The sequence below is a fragment of the Melospiza georgiana genome, chromosome Z (assembly GCF_028018845.1).
Source record: "Melospiza georgiana isolate bMelGeo1 chromosome Z, bMelGeo1.pri, whole genome shotgun sequence".
NCBI classification, from domain to species: domain Eukaryota; kingdom Metazoa; phylum Chordata; class Aves; order Passeriformes; family Passerellidae; genus Melospiza; species Melospiza georgiana.
Genome location: NC_080465.1, coordinates 75,124,010 through 75,142,165, shown reverse-complemented (window position 1 = coordinate 75,142,165; position 18,156 = coordinate 75,124,010). Strand labels below are relative to the sequence as shown.

General features: G+C 48.4%; 1 protein-coding gene across 1 annotated transcript in view; it reads right to left on the bottom strand.

Moving 5' to 3' along the window:
- The window catches only part of NOL6 (nucleolar protein 6), a 38,593-nt gene extending 27,526 nt beyond the window's left edge, over positions 1–11,067 (bottom strand). Inside the window, exon 1 of the mRNA XM_058044580.1 lies at positions 11,038–11,067. Coding sequence (XP_057900563.1) covers positions 11,038–11,067 — 30 coding nt within the window. The remainder of the gene's footprint in view (positions 1–11,037) is intronic.
- Between the last annotated feature and the right edge of the window lie 7,089 nt (positions 11,068–18,156).

Genomic DNA, 18,156 nt, shown 5'->3' with positions numbered 1-18,156 from the left:
GGCAGGGGGTGGGAAACAAGCTGTGTTCAGAGGATGTTTGCAGCTGATACTCTCTGCCCTGCAGGTCTTTCCTGTGTCTGACTTGCCTCAGAGCAGGGTGGGCTCTCACCTATCCCTCTGCCAGGAAAAGCAGAGTAATGTGTTCTGCTCAGCTGCAGAGCTCATTTCCACACACTGCAGCACCTCTGGGACATCAAAGTGCCAAGCTCCTGCTGAAGGCATTGTTTCTGTTCCCAAAGAAGGCTGGCAGCTGACCTGCTGCTTGGCTGGGGTGGCCATCAGCACTGTTGCCAAGAGCCCCTCAAGCCTCTCATCCCTCCCTCATATTTAATGACCTCCATGCAGGGAATTTGCTGGAAGGTCTCAGCCTTTTGTCAACTCAGCTACAAGGACTCCTGCAGGCGGGCATTTGGTTCCTGCTTTCCAAGGAGAGTGTCTGGAGACCAAGGCTGCAGTGTTTGGGGAGCAAATCCTTCACACAGGCAACTTGTGGCAGGGATGCAGATGGCTGTAGGTGTGACATGAGGCTTCTGGTCCCTATTACTGCTCGTGGCAGTTGCTGCCTGACTGCTGCATTACAGCCTCTCTGGATCCCAGCCACCAGCAGCAACTTCCCCAACCCTCTCCAGAGGATCCCAGGAAAGGATTTTTGCTGACTATAACCTCCAAATCAATTTTTCCTTCATCTCAGTGGCCTTGGTCAGATTCCTCAGGCTTAGCCCTCAACCTTGAGCTGAGTAGACAGACCTCCTTCATCCATCTGCGTCCCTGCACACACTCTCCTGCCAAAGATTCCAAAGTTGCCACCAGAATTGACTTCTGGTTAGTATGGATATTTACCTTCTGTCCAATTTTGCTAGTAATTCCTGAGTGCAGCCTCAGTGATTCCACCAAGTAAGAATCAGCTCCTATCTTTGGATAGGATCTTTGGATCCTATCTCCTATCTTTATCCTCCCTGTTACCAAAAAAAATCCAGTTTCTTGGCTGGAGGAACTGCTGTTCCTCCCCCTTCCTGACAGGGCCAGGACTGCCACGCTCAGCTCTGCTCACTCCCCCAGTGATTCACTGCCAGACACCTGCAGGTGCTGTGGCCATACCTGCAATGCCAGGCTCCTCTCTTTTTTACAGGGAGGGTAATTACAGCCCTGTGCAGGATTCTTAGGAAGGCTGGGCAAACCAGTTTGGTCATCCCTGTCCCCAAAGACACATCTTCATATTGCCTGAGAGCAGCAGGAGAGGAGGGGCTCACTCAGGGCCAGGTCCAGGGTGAGTTGCTGGGGTTCCATTGTGCAAATCCTTCAGCATTCCCTATGCACCCCTGCTGTTCCTGGATGGTGTGTGATGCCAAACTGGTTTGTATGAATGAGTTCAGCGTCTGATTTGGGGTCACGGGGGGGAGTTTAGGGGACTGGGGGGCACAGGACGTGTGCTGTGGATGTGTGACCTCAGGGCAGCCCAGCCAGCTCTGCAGTGGAGAGCAGGACCGCTCATGCTTGCCCCAGAACAGGTTCTTTAATAAAGCATTTCAGCACATTGTGAGTCATTAATTACACCCAGTCCTACAGTGCTAATAGTAGTAATAGTAATTTTAAAAAATTTACTGCATTCCATACCATGTGCTCGCCCTAGCAGGCATCATGCGCCTCCTCCTATCCTGCCTAGCCCAAAGAGCTACTGCTGAGCTCCTGCTTCTTGTTATGCTTCATCCTTGCTGCTCAGAGACACCTAGTACATTGGAGGAATGTTCCCTGCACTCTATCCCTGGAAATCTGGGACTTCCTGGTTCAGGTGAAGCCATTCCCAGGTGGATTTTCAACAATGGTAAGCATCCCCAAACTGTGTACAAGCATCTCCTCAGCATGACCTTTTGGAGCTCCAGCTTTCCTGAGAGACACAGACAGATGGCAATGTGGCACCAGTGCACCCATGGGAAAATCCCACACTGGCAGATGGACCACTGGGAGCATGTGGAATCACATCCTCGGTGCTGTCTTTCCTGGAGCAGCACCTGAGCACCGCCAGCCCTCAGCCCGCAGTGGTGACGCCCTGCAGCACACGAGTGCAGCCCGGCACGCACACCTGTGTGCACGCACACATCCCTGCTGCCTCGGCCCGGCCCCAGGAATGCTGCCAGCAAGGGGCTGCGGTCGGCGCGGCTGCCGAGCAAGTTTAGCTGATCCCGACTTGTGTTGTGTCTGCTTAACCTCCTGGGGTCTTCCCAAAAACACCACTGCTGTGGAAATGCTCCTCTCCCCTGGCAGCTGTGGAGAGCTAAACTTGCGGCAAAAACCTTGGCAGACCCTGTGGCTTGCAGGTGTCTGCAGGCAAAGCCAGCTCCTCTTCAGGAGCTCCCCCCCTCTTTGGCCACCCCATGGCTGTGGCTGATTTTTTTTTTTTTTACCAAGTGCCCCAAAACCTCATCCCAGTGATAACACCTGGACGTGGCACTTCTCACTGCCTGGCAGCTTCACCCAGATTTGATGGAGTTTCTCTGCTGCTTCTGTGTAGTGGGGGCTCTGTCCCACTTCTGCATTTCATTGTAGGATTAAATACTTCCTCCCTTTGGTTTCTCTAGTATTTTCAAGTGTTTTAAATTCTCAAGTGTTAACACATGACAAAGCCATTTGTAACTCTCAAAAATAACCTGGCACATAGGCTAATGACACACTTCCATAATGTTTGACTGTCCATCCCAGGTATGGCCATATCACAGAAACACATAGCCACTGGGCAATCTTCTCAATGGCCAAGAGGTGGGGGACTTCATCAGGGCAAAAGGGTAGGGTGAAGTAGATGTTTGTAGTTTTTAACTTCCAAACATTGACGTTTTAAACAAAAGCTCAAGGGCTTCATCCTGGGGTTTGGGCAGACACCCAGCACATTCCTGGCAGCTGAAAAAGTAAGATCCATGAAAAGCTGGAGGCCAGCTCTGCCTTTGGGATGGGGTCAGAGGGATACCCAAGTCCCTCCTGGGGCTCAGGGACCACCCAGGCAAAACAACGTTGCACTGAGTAATGTGAGGTTCAATCATCACTCTTTTCTTGAATGGATGATTGATTGTTAAGTCTCACCTGGTTCATTAAGTCTCAGCCTTCTGTACTGGGACATAGAAAGTACTTGCTTTGCATCCTCCCTCCACCAGCAGAAGCTGCGGCTTCAGGGCTTTACAAGGGCAACACTGAGGTTCACAGAATGGTACAACAGCTACAGGCCTCCTGGGTGGGTCAAATGCTGGGATGCTGTGTTAGACACCCTGTGTGAAGGAAAAAAAAAAAAAAACCAACAAAAAAGCAAAGCTTAACTAAATCATACATATACGTCAGGGGTAGAGAGGGAGAGACTGATTTTGAAGTCAGTCTCTGGCAGCTTTATCTGAAAACTGTGGTGATCTGAATTACACAAAGAGAACTAATGGGAAATTGATATGCTTTGAAATGTACCAGCAGTTTTGCCTCCTCTTAAATTACCAATTTGCATCTTGCATAGATTGTTTTGTGTACCTTGTTTTTATTCTCTGGTCTCTTTGTTTGCTTTATGCAACAGGCAAGAGAGCAAATTTACCTTATTTCCTGTCTGTTGCCGGGTTGGATTTACACATAGCAACAAGGAGAAGAAACCCTTTTCTTTTTTTTTCTGGTAGTAAAAAACTTGCAGTCTCTAAAAATCACATTGGAGACTCTGAAGGAAAGGAAAAGCTCTGCCTTCTTTTCTCTTGCAGTCTTGTCATGTTTTATCAGTGATGAGTTGGTATGCCTTGCCTGTCCCACCAAGGCATCCCTGGGCAATCTCCCTGCAGTAAAACTGTTCTGTTTCCCAGCCACAACAGAAACAAATACAGTCTTAAGGGCAGCTCCTGAGACAAGAGGGGGTGGAGAGAGCCGGGAACATGCAAATGTGAGTTTTATTTATTTGTGGCTTAAACCTCTGAGTGCCAAATCACCGGGCAATGTGAGTGGCCTCCCTGTCTTTCCAAACCCAACTTGCATATTGCCGAGCAAACGTCAGCAGAGGTGATGGTGGTGATGACGACGACAATGATGATGATGACAACGTGATTAATTAAAATCTTCAAGCACACCTGACTCAGATTTAACAGCTCTGGCCCTTTTTATTCTTTGGTTCAGTTCCCCCCATTCCAATGACTCTTCAAGACAGGTATGTTACATACTCATTCACCTGAGGGGAACAGAGGCAAGGCAGTAGAGGGTTTTGCTGGAATGAAAATTCCAGAATTCAGGAAGAGCATTCAGGGAATTCCCTCATAGTTCTCCATTTTGCCTTTGCTTCTCATAGAAACAGAGATTAAGCAACAGTGTTGACTGTGTCTCTGCCATATCCCTCCTAGTTTGTGATTTTCAGCCCACAGGGGCTGCCTCACCTCCGGATGCAGGTGTTTCAGAGCCGTTTTGTTGAATTTGGCAGCTCAACTGAGTGGAGGAGAAAGACCAAGCCTTCCACCATGGGGAGGAAGATAGTGAGGCACTCTGAACCACATTACTAGCCGCTCAAGCCTCCTCCAAAGATGGTGCTATCAGAAATCAGCTTCAAAGCTCTGCCACTCCAGGAACACCTTGCAAAAGACTTACTTTGTGAATGTTGAATCCTCCTTTTGCATTGAGATGAGTCCCCATCATATGGCCTCACCCCATGGTGTGCCTTTGGGCTGGAAGGGAGAAGCACTCTGGCTTTGGGCTGGGATGAGCCCCCCTTTCCTGGCCCCTAAAGCCCTTGCAAGACTGCTCTGTGAGCCAGAGCTGTCATCTGCTTAGGTCAGATTCATCTTCTTCCCCAGCAGGGAAGACACCTTTGAGCTCTACATATGGGTTCTTCCACCAAAATAAAAACTGGCCATCAGCTTTGGGGAATCTTGGCAAATCTTTGCTGTCCTTTAGCCTTGTTTGATCTCAAAGAGAAGGAGTTACCTGTCCTGGCTTAGAAAGCAGAGAGACACACCCCCAGATGAGTCAGGAGAACACAGGGTGAGACCAGCTGCCTCCTGGAGGTGCTAACAGCTGCACAGAGAGCTGAAGGCTTTGTGCTATCTAACATTCCAGTGGATCCAAAAGTCCCAAAACCCAGGGATGTCAGGCATGCCTCCCAGCTGAATGGTACCTCATCCAGCCCTGCTGTGCATTGCCAAGCCATGGGCAAAAGGCTTCATTGCTCCCGGGGAGATGGGCCTCTGTCCTGAAACAGGCTGGTTATTGTACCCAAGTTTTATACTGGCAACGAATGTCTCTGCTGTTATTTGGGGTTTCCTTTGCCTCCCCTCTGCCTGGTGTGTGAGGAAACACAAAGAGACCGATCCCATAGGAAACAGATCTTGCAGTCTGTGTGAGGACAGCAGCAACTTCCAGGGAAGAAAGTTTGGGCATGGGACAATTTGAAGTCACCTGGCAGATGGTGGGCATCTCATTTTGGGGAATTTTCCTTTGGTTTGTTTTTAAACAATCTGTAGAGTTGTACCTAAGACTCACTGAGCTTTTTATGAAAGGAATGGAGGCAAAAAGGAAACAATTTTCAAATTATCATAGCACTACAAGGTCTCTGTGTCCATGGGAGGAGCAGCTGTGTAGGCTGGCAATCTTCTGGAACAAAAAGACACTAAAGGAAAGGTTATAATACAGCCTGCAAGGTTACTTGCAAGAGTGTAGCTGGACAGAAAAGGACCATTTGTCATTTTCTCCACTGTGAGGATGAGGGCATCAAAAAAGCTATGAGGTGGCAGGATCAAAACAAGCCCCAAGGAAATGATTCTGCACCCAAACAGATCATTAGATTGGGCAGCTGTTAGGTACAGGATGTTGCAAATGCTTAAAATTTATCTGCCTTCAAAAATAGCCAAGCAAATTAATGGGAGAAAAATTTGAAGGCTATTATGTATAAGTACACTTCTGGCTCAGGGAGTCTGAGTCACAAAAACAAGGTTGGACATTGAGGAGATATTCTGGGGAAGTATCACTTGTCCTTACACCAGGGGTGGACTTGCATGAAGAGAAGTGCTGGGGTAGATGGGTCCTTGTGGGCTATTTCTAGATTCCAGAATAGACAAGCATCCAGCACTGAACCTTCGTGCTGGCCATGACAAGTTTGCCATCGACCTGTGCGAATCTGCCCCAAGACCTCACTGCTGTGCTGGGCAAAGCACTTCCTGCAGGTTTGGGGGGGACAGGACACGTGGCCCCCAGCAGGTGGGGACAGAAGATAGTGCCTATCAGGACCTGTGCAAGCAGGTCCTTGGAGATAAGACAGTGTCTGGGGAATCACTTAGTACAGTGCCTTGATAGAGCAGCAGCTGCTGGCTCTCAAGCCAAGAAACCAACCCTGAAGGACATGAGATAAAGTGAAAGCAGAGGGAAACCGTGACCTGGCAGTGAGAATTTCCAAATCTCCTTTTTCGTTCCGTTTTCATTTCGTGACATAGGAAAATGAGATAAAAAGGGAAAATATTCAAAGCAATACATACCTCAAGCAGGCACAGCTCATCCCAGCTCACCCATACTCAGCTGCAAGATCAGGCTCTGAAAGTTTGTGCAACATTTTCATGGTCTTGACCGTCAAGATGCCCTGTGAGCTGCATGAGGAATGGACTGGCAGGAGCAGAATTCAATGTCATCCCAACAGATAGGAACACTTTTCAATCTTCTGGGCTGTTTTTACAGCTGTGTCTATAAAACAGGCAAGTTCACTGCCCCCAAAACAGCTTGCAGTCTTTAAGTCTTCCATAATGCCCATTGGTAATGGAGGTAATTAGTATTTTCCATCGGATGGCTATACACTGTACCCTGTACACCAAGGGCTCTTCAAAGCATTGTCATCCCTCTGTGTGCAAACTATCTCTGGTGCAACTGGTCTCAGTGCTGACAGACACCCTCAAAGTCTCAGGTCTTGTTCAGCAACCACCTCCAATGTCAATAAAATATGACTCAAATGGGCCCATTGCCAAACTGATGAGCACAAAACACAAGCAGGGACAGGATGCCCATGCAGAGGGACTTGGACAAGCTCAAGGAGTGGGCTCATGAGAATCTCATGAGGTTCAACAAGGCCATGCACACTTGGGTTGGAGCAGCCCCTGGTACCAGCCCAGGCTGGGCATGAGCAGCCCCAGAGCAGCCGTGCCCAGAAGGGCTTGGGGGTGCTGTGGGTGAGAGGCTGCACATGGCCCAGCCATGGCACTGCCAGCCCAGAGAGCCAAACGTGTCCTGGGCTGCACCCAGAGCCCCGTGGGCAGCAGGGCAGGGAGGGGATTCTGCCCCTCTGCTCTGCTCTGCTGAGACCCACCTGGAGCCCTGCATCCAGCTCTCAGGTCTGTGCTATTACAAAAGTACAGACCTGTGTGCTGGTTTAGAGTACAGTGGCTGGGGTAGAGTTAATTTTCTACACAGTTGGCTTTCTTCACAGTTATGTGGCTGTGTTTTGAGTTTGTGCTGAACACAGTGTTAATAACATAGACATGTTTTTGTTATTGCTGAGTGGTAACAAAGAGCCAAAGCCTTTTCTGCTTCTCATACCACCACACTGGTGAGAAGACTGGGGGTGCAGAGGAGGCTGGGAGTAGACACAGCAAAGACAGGTGACCAAACTCATCAAACTGATTCCAGACCATATGAAATCATGCTCAGTATATAAAGTGTTGAGAAGGAGGTAGAGAGAGATTTGGAGTGATGGTGTTTGTCCTCCCAAGTAACCATTATGCGTGATGGATCCCTGCTCTCCTGAAGATGGCTGAACACCTGCCTGCCCAAGGGAAGCAGTGGATTAATTTCTTGTTTTGCTTTGCTTGCATGCATGGCTTTTGCTTTTCCTAATAAACTCTCTTTATCTCAAGCCACACGTTTTCTCACTTTTACTGCTCCAATTCTCTGCCCAATCCCACCAAGGAGAGTGGCTGCCTGGGGCCTGGCTGCTGACTGGGGCTAAACCACTACAGCCTGTCCGAGAGGTGGTGGATGGTGGATGCCCCATCCCTGGAAACATCAAGACCAGGTTGGAAAAGGCCCTGAGCAACCTGCTTTAGGTGAAGATGTCCCTGCTCGTTGCTGGGGTGTGGAACTAGATGCACTTTACAGATCCCTCCCAGTCCAAGCCATTCTGATTCCATGATTCAATAAGTGAGAATCCTTTTGTTTTCCCCTGCTTTACCAACATTTTGGAAATACTTCCATGGATAGGAACAGCCAGGAGCTGTTCCAGAACAGCTATTTTCCAAGGGCCCAGATAAAATATTACTCAAATGGCTTTTATTATTTATTAATCATCGGAATATGAGGAGTAACAGCAGGGTAATTTGATTGTACTCTGTTATCAGAGCTTTCGATTGCTTTTGCAGGTTTCTAAACAGCAAGTAGATGTGAAAGAAGCATACATGTATATATATCTAATCTATATGTGAAAGTCAGTATATAGATGACTGTAAACAAAAATGAGACTAGGGCAGTAAGGTCAATGGGACAATATTTTCACATGTATGAAGAAACCCCACAGTAAAATGCCCTATGGCATTGAAAATTGCTCTGGAAGAAGCACCTTTATACTGTTATAAGACAAATAAGCATACTGTGTGCAAACCCTCCCTTCTATTTTTTTCACATGTAAGCATTCAAGTAAATGAAAGTATGTCTCACTCTAGGGAAAAACTCTGCATTTCTAAAGCTGAGCACGTGTTCTGATGCTTAGGGAAGGATCTGAGTGTCCTGGCACTGCTCACCGGTGCTGCACTTAAAGAAAAAAAAAACAGAGATAAATATATTAAAAATGGATGCTGAGAGAAAAACATGCTTGAGGTGGAGAAAGGCTTTTATCTAAGTTTTGTGGCCTTCGTGGAATGTTGGCTGCTTATTTGCAGAGAGAAGAATTCACTCCTCTGAAAGTCCTTACTGATTCCTGTGTTCCCATCTTGCAACCCCTGCTCTGCACATTTTTCCTGAGGAGGGAGAGGCCTCCACCCCATAGGCCTTTTCTGCTTTACCCCACTCTCATACCTAAGGGGCACCATGAAGACAGAAATAGCTAAAATTTGCCTTTTTTTGGTTCTTCCTGACCACTGGCAAGTATGTTCACAGTATTTTTTTAACTTCCCCAGAGAAAAATCAAAGTAAGGGCCTTTGATTATCTTGGAGATAAGGCGATGCAGACTCATAGGACCAGACTACAGCCAGCTCACCCAGCTGAAAGCCTCCCCTGCAGCACCACTGAATGTGTTAAAGACAAGAAGAAAAGCATATTAATTTAAAGCACTCTGCAAATGAGGGTCCTGATGCAAAGGCTTAGATCTTAAGCTCCCTCTCTCCTGCTCTTCTAGATCATTGAAATGGAAAAAACATAGGAAAAACAAACCCATTTGAGATAAAAACCACAGCTTATTGTTTGGGACAGCATCAGAACTTTCTCCATCTTTAAAATGGGAATTCTGCAGAATGAATTGTCCCCGATGTACATCCAGACACAAACATGGCTGTTGGCTCTTTTTGCACACTTTCTGCCCTTGAATTGGCAGCTGCAGGTTAGAAGAGGGAAAGAACCCATCCTAGAGGCCAGGCAGAAGATCTGAGATGTGCTAGATGGGACAAGGAAATGGGATGTGCCAAAGCTACTGTAGATTGAGAGCTTCAGGTTGGTGCAGCCAATGGGTTCCCTGCAGGATGGAGAAGCATGAGGTTAATTAATGGAAATCTCACAGCAAGTAAACAAGTCTGGAGGAGATATACCTGGCCCTACAGGCAGCTGTAGATGGGGATTGAGATGTTGGCACAACAAAGCACTGAGGGACAGCACCTGCAGGGCACAGCCATGCTCTACCCTGTCCATGTGCCCCAGGGACCCTTTTGGAGGCCTGAGCCCTCCAGCCTCAGTCACAAAAACAAGGCAGGAACATAACTGTGGCTGCCCCAAGGTCTGCAGCAGGGTGCTGATGGAAATGGGGTAACTGCAAGGGGTGGTTGGAGGGGACAGGAATGCAGAGCAGCTGGTGGAGCCAAGAGGAAGACAATCAACCCCCTGAACAGTCCCTGCAGGCTCCCATCCCTCCCTTCTCCAAGAGAGTGTGTGAGCACTGCTTTCCAACATGGACAATGCTAGAGGATTTCAGCCTTGTGAACTCAGTGGTTTTCTATTTGTTTTTTTAAGACCCCATAGAAGTTCTTTCCAAATTTCCATGGACAGCAAGCCCCAGGGTGGAGATGACAGCATCTCTCAGCATGCTCAGGACAGGCAAGAAGGCTTCTCCAGACTTGCTGACCTGTCTGGGAAATTTGCATCAATTACCCTCCCAATGATTCAGGCTCCTGCAGGAAAGTTCAGCCTCTTCCTTTCTACATATGAGCCCCCAGAGGAGTTTTCAGGATTGGTGCAAGAGTGTTCCCCTGCCTAATTCTGCTTCACACTCACCACAAAGCAGTTTCCAGAGCTCACAACCTACTGCTGCACACAGCAGAGTGAGACATTACATGTGGCACACAAGCCCTACGAGCAGTTTTTCAGAGGAATACCTCTTTGTTAGGAAGTTGGAGATGGAGATGATCCAGGAGGATCCCCTGCCCCTAACCATCTCTGGACCTTTTCACTCAAGAGATTCCCTCTGCTATTCAGTCACCCAAGCCTGCTGCCATGCCTTGGGCTTGGTGCTTATGCTGTAGTTTGGTTTTCTTCCTGTGGATCTGTTCATCTTTAATGTGGGAAAAGTCACAAAAAGGCCAAATTCAGCCTCAGCAAAGCAAGCTCCAATTCAATTCACTGATTCCAAATGGAGAGTCTTCTTGCGGTCAGTTTTCAAAGCCTCGGGCAAGATCTGAGCCATGCATCTTCATCTACGCCTTGCTGGGCCTGCATTTGAGTTACTGGCAGAAGATGAGTGCATTGATCCTGGAGATGAGCCCACAGAGACCACCCAAGGTATGGCAATGAGTGAGAGCATTGTAAGCTCAGCTGACAAGAGCTGATATCATGCCATATACCATCAGCATGGTACATGGTGTTGGTGCCCCTAAGCCAGGAATGGTGTGACACCAGAGGGCTTCCTCTTCGCCCTCACTTACCTTCTGCAAAATGCTATCCGTCCCCACCATGTCTTCTGCAGAAACACGAGGGTAAAATACCCTTTACTTTGAGGGTAAAAGCAGGGTCTGGTGAATCCACCAGGGAGCTGCTCTGTGTACTCCAGCTCCTTCACTCTGCTGCCAATGCCTGCCTAACAGAGATGGCTCGTCCCCCGAAATGGGGACAGCTGTTAGTCCCTCCTTGATGGTCACCCACCCCACAGAGCTGATCCTGTGGGTGAGGTGAAGGTGAAACACTGGGGATGTTGGCTTAGGCTGATGTCTCTCTCAGAGCACACCCCATGCTGCCTTATCCCAGTGGTGCTGGCATCCACGCCATCTCAGCCACACCAGAATGCTGGAGACAGCGATGTCTTGTCCAGCAAGAAGAACCTAAAATTCCAGCTCCCAACACAGAAACTATTCCTGGGACTGAGCAATATGGATACCCCAGTCACAGCCCCATCAAGAAAGAATTGTGTTCCACAGCTTGCTGCTTTGGAGGTGCATAACAGTCACTTCAGGTTTCAGCAGAGTCCTGATGGGTCCCTCCCTTCCAACTCAGCATTTCTATGATTCTATCAGATCATGCATCTCTGAACACCACAGCACGTACCACCACCCCTGTGAGCAGCTGGAGGACTGTCCCTGCAGCTGGCAGCTTGAAAAGGCTCAGATATTCTGCACACTGAGCCCAGAATGGAAGGTGTAAGGTGACCTGAGCAGCCAGGTACACAAACTCTTGGAAATTCAAACCACTAAGGTCACAGTCATCACACTCCTTAGGCCCTGGAATCACAGCTGAAGTAGCATTGTAATGCACTTATAATTTATTCATCAGCTGAATGGGAGCAGCAGGCACTGTGACAGCACTCTTTTATCAAGCCCTTGTGATGGACTTCATCCATTTTAAAAGAGCAAACTGGAGTTGAAAGGCAAAAAAAAAAAAAAAAAAAAAAAAAAAAAAGCCAACTTTATTCAAAGTAAAACAAACAGAAAAAAGGCCAAATCAAAATAAGGAAAAAGAATAAGCTCCACTAAAGATCTAGTTTTCTCTTAATTTTTCTTCTCCTTTGCTCTGAATCTTCCAAACTTTGCATTACCCTGCTGGTGGCTACTTTGATGTAGGGGGCTTCTGTTAACCCAGATGCTGCTGACTGATGCTCAAAAGCATCTTTTCATCCCTGTAATGAGTTCTGCCTGAGGATGAGCTTGCCCCATTTTTAGGTGAAAGGGATCCAGAAGGAGAATTGTGGACAGACTTTTATTCTCAAAGATTGACAATTACTTCCCTTGAGTACTCTGATGCTCTGCTCCCCAGACAGAGGAACTTGTGTAGGTGTCAATGCGAAGGTGAGGGCACTTGTGTGACTGTTCTTTTGGAGTTTTTTGTTTGGGGTTTTTTTTTTTTTGTTGTTTTTTTTTTTTTTTTGTTTTTGAGGTGGGACTCACCCCATGCACTAATAATGCATTGTTCACTTGGGCAGCAGACCAGATAATCACATCTTGATTTTCCTCACTAAATGCTCAGGGAGTTTTATGGGAAAATCTTTCTTTGGCATCAGGGTTTTTGTGTCAGGGCTGAGATCCATCATGATGGTGATTGTCTGTTGTCTGGTGTGGGACTGAGGTATCTAGTGTAAATAAAAGAAGTAACCCCAGATTCCTCTGTTACTGCCCCTCCTGGGCAGCAAAACCAGCCTGCAAACCCCAGCTGCTATTTCCCCTGGTTCCGTAGGCAATGTTTGCTGCCACTGTGGGAATGATGGGCTGCCAACACCTCTGTGGCCTCTGCTGGAGATTTGCACCTAGCCAGGGCAATGGCAGTCCAGGAAGGAGACAGAAGAAATAATCTTGGCCCTTCTCTCTGTCTTCCATACCCCTACAGTGGTCTTGGTAAGAAAAAGCTGGGTAAAATTTGGGTGGTGAGGAGACATATGAGGTCTAGAAGAGGAAGAGGAGCTGAGTCCAGAGCTGAACCCCATTGACCTAGGAGCATGTGAATTTCCACTTTGGGCAGTCTGAAGGATAAATACAAAAGAACTGGTTGGACAAATATATCTTTAGCTGTTTAGGACCAACTTTGGGGCAGGACAGTGATGAAGTGCACCTGCAGGTGTCCAGCTCTGTTTCAATACAGCCCAAGGAATAGCTGTGCTTGCTCCTTGAGCTACAAAGGGCTCCTGGTGGGGTAGTTGTAGGCTAAGTAGAACTCCTACTGCCTATCTAATCTTCTTCATCACTTCACCATCTTACTTGCTGGGGGTAAGAAGGTGTTAAAGTCCAGCCCCCAGAGTCCCCAGGATCCCTGCTGATGTTTCACCAAAGCACAGGAGTAGGGAAGAGGCAGGAGGAGAGGAAAAGGGGTTGATGGTATTGGATTTTATCCCAGGGGAATCCAGTTCTCCTGCAGAAGGAACAGATATCTCATCCTTTGAGCCACTCAGGAAAGAAATTAGATAAAGCAGTGAAAAGTATCACATGAGAGGAATCTGTCCTGAGAATGAAGTCACACAGGCACTCCCACATCTTCCCACCTCTTGTCCTCTCTGACAGCTCATGGAGCAGTAACCCTCTAATGTGACACCAAGACAGGTTTGCATTTTCAAAGCTTCTGCTGTTGCTAAGCAGAGGAGTTAACTCTCAGTTTGTCATCCTCTGTGAACACAGCTCACAGGAAGAAAGAAATAAATGAGGAAGAGAGATATTAAAAACAGCTGATAATAACAAAGCAAAGGACCTAGAAGTTTTCAAGTCAGATTTAACCTATAGTACTGGTGGCACCTCGAGGTCCAGTTTACAGTGACAAGTTCTGCTGCTGGGGACTGGATAATGGTATGTGTAGCCTCCTCCTCTCCCAGTGACACTTGTCTTTCCTGGAGACCCATGTTCCCACATCAGACCCTATTTCTTGTTCTGTGAGCCCAAGGAACAAACTGATTCATTAAGGCGAAAACAAAAGAAAATATAAGAAGGAACAACACTGTTTGTGGCAGAGCATACCCCATGTAAAGCGCTGCTTGCAAGTGAGCTGTAACCACCCATGGGAGAGCAGCTGAAGGAGGAGGAGAAGAAGAAGGCTTCATCCTTTCATTATGGTATATCAAAGGTGATTGGAGGGGAGAAATGCCATATGAAAAATCAAAAAAGTTATGCTAGCCTCAGGGCAGCCAGGGTTCAGGGGAACGGGACACCAGGCAGAGCAGCTGAGCGTCCCTGAAAGCACAGGCAGAAATGAGGCAGGAGCCTTGGAGGGGGCTGCCAGGCAGCACAGGCTTCAAAATGCTCTGTTGCTTCAACAGTTTCTATTTTCTTTGAGTGTTGAATGCTTTGCAGGAAAGAGAAAAAAAATCAGAGGGAAAAAAGACCAATACCTTTTCTGAAAGCAGACACGATGGAAAATTTGCGGTCTGCTCTCTTGAATACACCAGGGCTTGCTTTACTTTTTGCCTTGCATGATTACATCTTACATTAACATTCAAGGCAGGCATCAGGCAGAGATAAATCCTGAATAACTCCAAACTTTGCTTCTTCCATCTCTTCCAGAATGAGACAGGTTGAGACAAAGCCTGTGCTGGAGGCTGGCTGCAAAAAAAGATGCTTTGAGGGCAGTACAGTACCAAATGAGCTTGGCTCCTGTACATTTTTCTCCAAACATGAGCAAATCCGTGTTTTACCAGCAAGCTGGGATGCCCTATTAACAGAGCAGGTCTTTGCTGGCTGGATGAGCACAGAAATCACAGAATGAGTTATGTCCATCAACTAAGGACAACTTAAGAAGCATGTGAAGATCCATTAATATGTCCTGAGGAGTGCAACAACAGTTGCAACAACAGTGCTGAAAAGGCTGGATGAATGTCTTTTGAGGAGGAGCTGAGGATTTTGGGCTTGTCTAGTTTGGAGAAAGGGGGTTTGAGGTAATTCTCTCTTACAGATTCCTGAGGAGGGGAAGTGGAGAGGGAAGTACTCAGCTCTTCCTGGTATCCAGTGATAGGACATGTGGGAATGGTTCAAAGAGTACCAGGAGAGGTTTAGACTTGGCATCAGGAAACACTTTTTTGCTGAATGGGTGGACAGAATAGGAATCCTAGTGAGGTGGCTAATGCCCCCAGCCTGTCAGCGTTTAAGGGACATTTGGATAATGCCCTGAACAACATTCTTGAACTTTTGGTCAGCCTTGAATTGGTCAGGCAGTTGAATTGGATGGTTGCTGTAGTCCCTTCCAACAGAAACAGTCAATTCTTTTCTATTCTATTCCACTGACATAAATAAAAAGAACATGGGATCGAACTTCCACCAGAAAACACACACAGCATGGTGCTGCCTGGCCTGCAAGGAGTTTCTCTGAAAACCAGTGTTTCATGATCCAGCCCTCCAGCCTCCTGCTGAGGACGTGAGAGCTGAATTAAGCAGCTTTCAGTAAATCTGAGCTCAGTCCAAGGTGGTGAAGAGTGAGCCACAGCCACTGACCTGTTCCAGTGGCTGACCTGTCCCTGTATGGGAGCACACACTTTATATCAGCAATCAGTCAAGCTCCTGATGGACGAGAGATGTTGCTCCATATTACCCCGGTGGCACTGAGCAAGAACGCATCCCAGCTCCATGAGAAGATTGATGCCACAGGGACACTGTCCAGGGTGAGATGGGATTTTGCAAGGGCTGGAGTATTTTATAGCTTGGAGGCAATCAGAAGCCCTGGTCCACGTACCTCTGACAGTGCTGGGGCACCTCTGGAGAGGGTAACGGGGGTGACTCTGGGGAAAGCTCAAGAGGCAGGAGAAGGACAAGCAGAGCAGCCTCAGGGACAAGGGGAAGGATGCCTTGCTTTTCACTGGAAAACAGCAAATTTGTCCTGGGAGCAGCTGGAGCTTGGGGAAAACCGTCTGCTTCCTGCTCTCCTCCCTGGGCCAAGGTCTGCAGAAGGAGCCAGAGCCAAGGCTGCCAAGTGTCAGGGAGATGCTTCAAGGTCCCCCGGCAGTGCAGGCTGCCCAGCTGCACGATCTCCCACCAGCACACAGGGCCCTGGCTGTCAGTCCTGTGCCTTTGGGAAAGTCCATGACTTTGGAAAGTACAGGAGATTGATTCAGTGGTCACCCATGTCTACAGAGTTGTCATCGGGATGGGAAAGCCAGGGAGGTGATGGGGGCAAAGAAGGTTAAAGCCATGTAATGACGTAGGGATGATGGGACACATCATCCAACCTGTTTGTCCAAGGAGCAGATGCCCCTGTGAGGTGGCCTGAGCCCTGCCATGAGCAGAAGGATGAAAGAAATGCCAAGCAGAAATGGGTCATCCTCTTCCTGGACAATTACTGTTATTTTTCTTTCTTTATTTTTTTAATTAATATTATTTATGTTATTCATTAAATACTCACTAAGGAACAGGTGCTGGCTCATGTTTACTGGTTGATAGATCTCTACACTTCTGCAAGCATTTTTCACCCTTAGCCAAGCCAGGGAATGGCAGGAAGGCTGGAAATGGTATGTTCTGGTGTGACTACATCACACATCTGTGGAGAATGTGAGAACAACATGTTGGGGTGAGGGATGGCAGCTGTCTGTTTGTGTCCTACTGCAGCTTGGGAGCTGCTGCAGGATTTCTGTGGTGCCCTGAGTCATGTGAGTTCACTCTTCAAAAACCACGCTCTGTACAAAAACCTGTTTTGTGACCATGGGTGCGTATCAGTGGCTGAACCGTGCGCTGTTGTACCCACTCATGACCTGTGACTGTCTAGACAGGCTGGATGGATAGACCAATTCTGTGAGGTTCAATAAGGCCAAGTGCCAGGTGCTGTCCCTGGGTCACAACAGCTCCTGCAGCTCCAGGTTTGGGGTAGAAAGGCTGGAAGGCTGCCCAGTGGGAAAGGACCTGGGGCTGCTTGATAAGAGCCAAACATGAGACAACAGCAGTTTGCCCAGGTGAACAAGAAGGCCAGTGGTATCCTGGCTTGGATCAATAGTAATAAAAGCAGCAGGATTATGGAAATGATCCTTGCCCTGTACTTGGCACTGGTGAGGCACCTCAAGTGCTGTGTCCGGTTCTGGACCCCCCAATCCAGGAAGGAGATTGATGTGCTGGAACAATTTCAGAGAAGGGCAATGGAATCGGTGAAAGATCTGGGATCCATGTCCTGTGAGGAGCAGCTGAGGGAGCTGGTTTAGCCTGGAGAAGAGGAAACCCAGGGGGTTTTTATCACAGTCTGCAGCTCCCTGACAGGATGGTGCAGCTGCGGGTCAGTCTCTTTTCCCAGGCAGCCAGTGACAGGAGGAGGGCATATAGAATCACAGAAACACAGTTTAAGCTGAGTTGGCAGGGAACCACCAGCATCATGGAGTCCAACTCCTGGCCATACACAGGGCGCCCCAAGAGTTACACCCTGTGCCTGAGAATATGGTCCAAATGCTTCTTTACCTGTGTCCTTGGGGAGCCTATTCCACTGCCCAACTACCTTCTGCTGAAAAACTTTTTCCTGGTATCCAAACCAAACCTCCCCTGACACAGCTTGATGCCATCCCCTCAGGTCCTGTAACAGAGATCAGTTCCTGCCTGCCCTCTGCCTCTCCCGGGGAGCTGCAGTGAGGCCTCCCCTCAGTCTTCTCCAGGCTGAACAGGCCAAGTGCCCGCGGCTGCTCCTCACACGGAGGAGCCACCCTCTGGAACATTCCTCATCCTTGAGGCCCTCCTGTGGACACTCGCTAATGGCTTAAGGTCTCAAGCTGTGCCAGGGAAGGCACAAGGTGGACATTAGGAAGAATTTCTTTACAGAAAGGGTCATCATGCATTGGAATGGGCTGCCCAGGGAGGTGATGGGGCCATTGTCTCTGGAGTTGTTTAAAGAAAGACTGGACGTGGCACTCAGTGGTGGTGTTGGGTCATAGGTTGGACTATGGTGCTGTCACAGATCTTTTCCAAAGGACTCGATGCTGTGATTTTGTAACCCCCCACTACACCATAACACTGCGTCTCCCCCCCTTCACCCCCCGGACTCCTCCTCCCCGTCGGCCACAGCGCCGGCGAGCGCGGTCCCTTTAAGGGCACGCGGCGGGGGGCGTGGCGCGCGGCAGCGCGTGCGGCGGGGCGTGGCCCGGGGCGAGGCGGGGCGTGGCCTGGCTGTGCGCC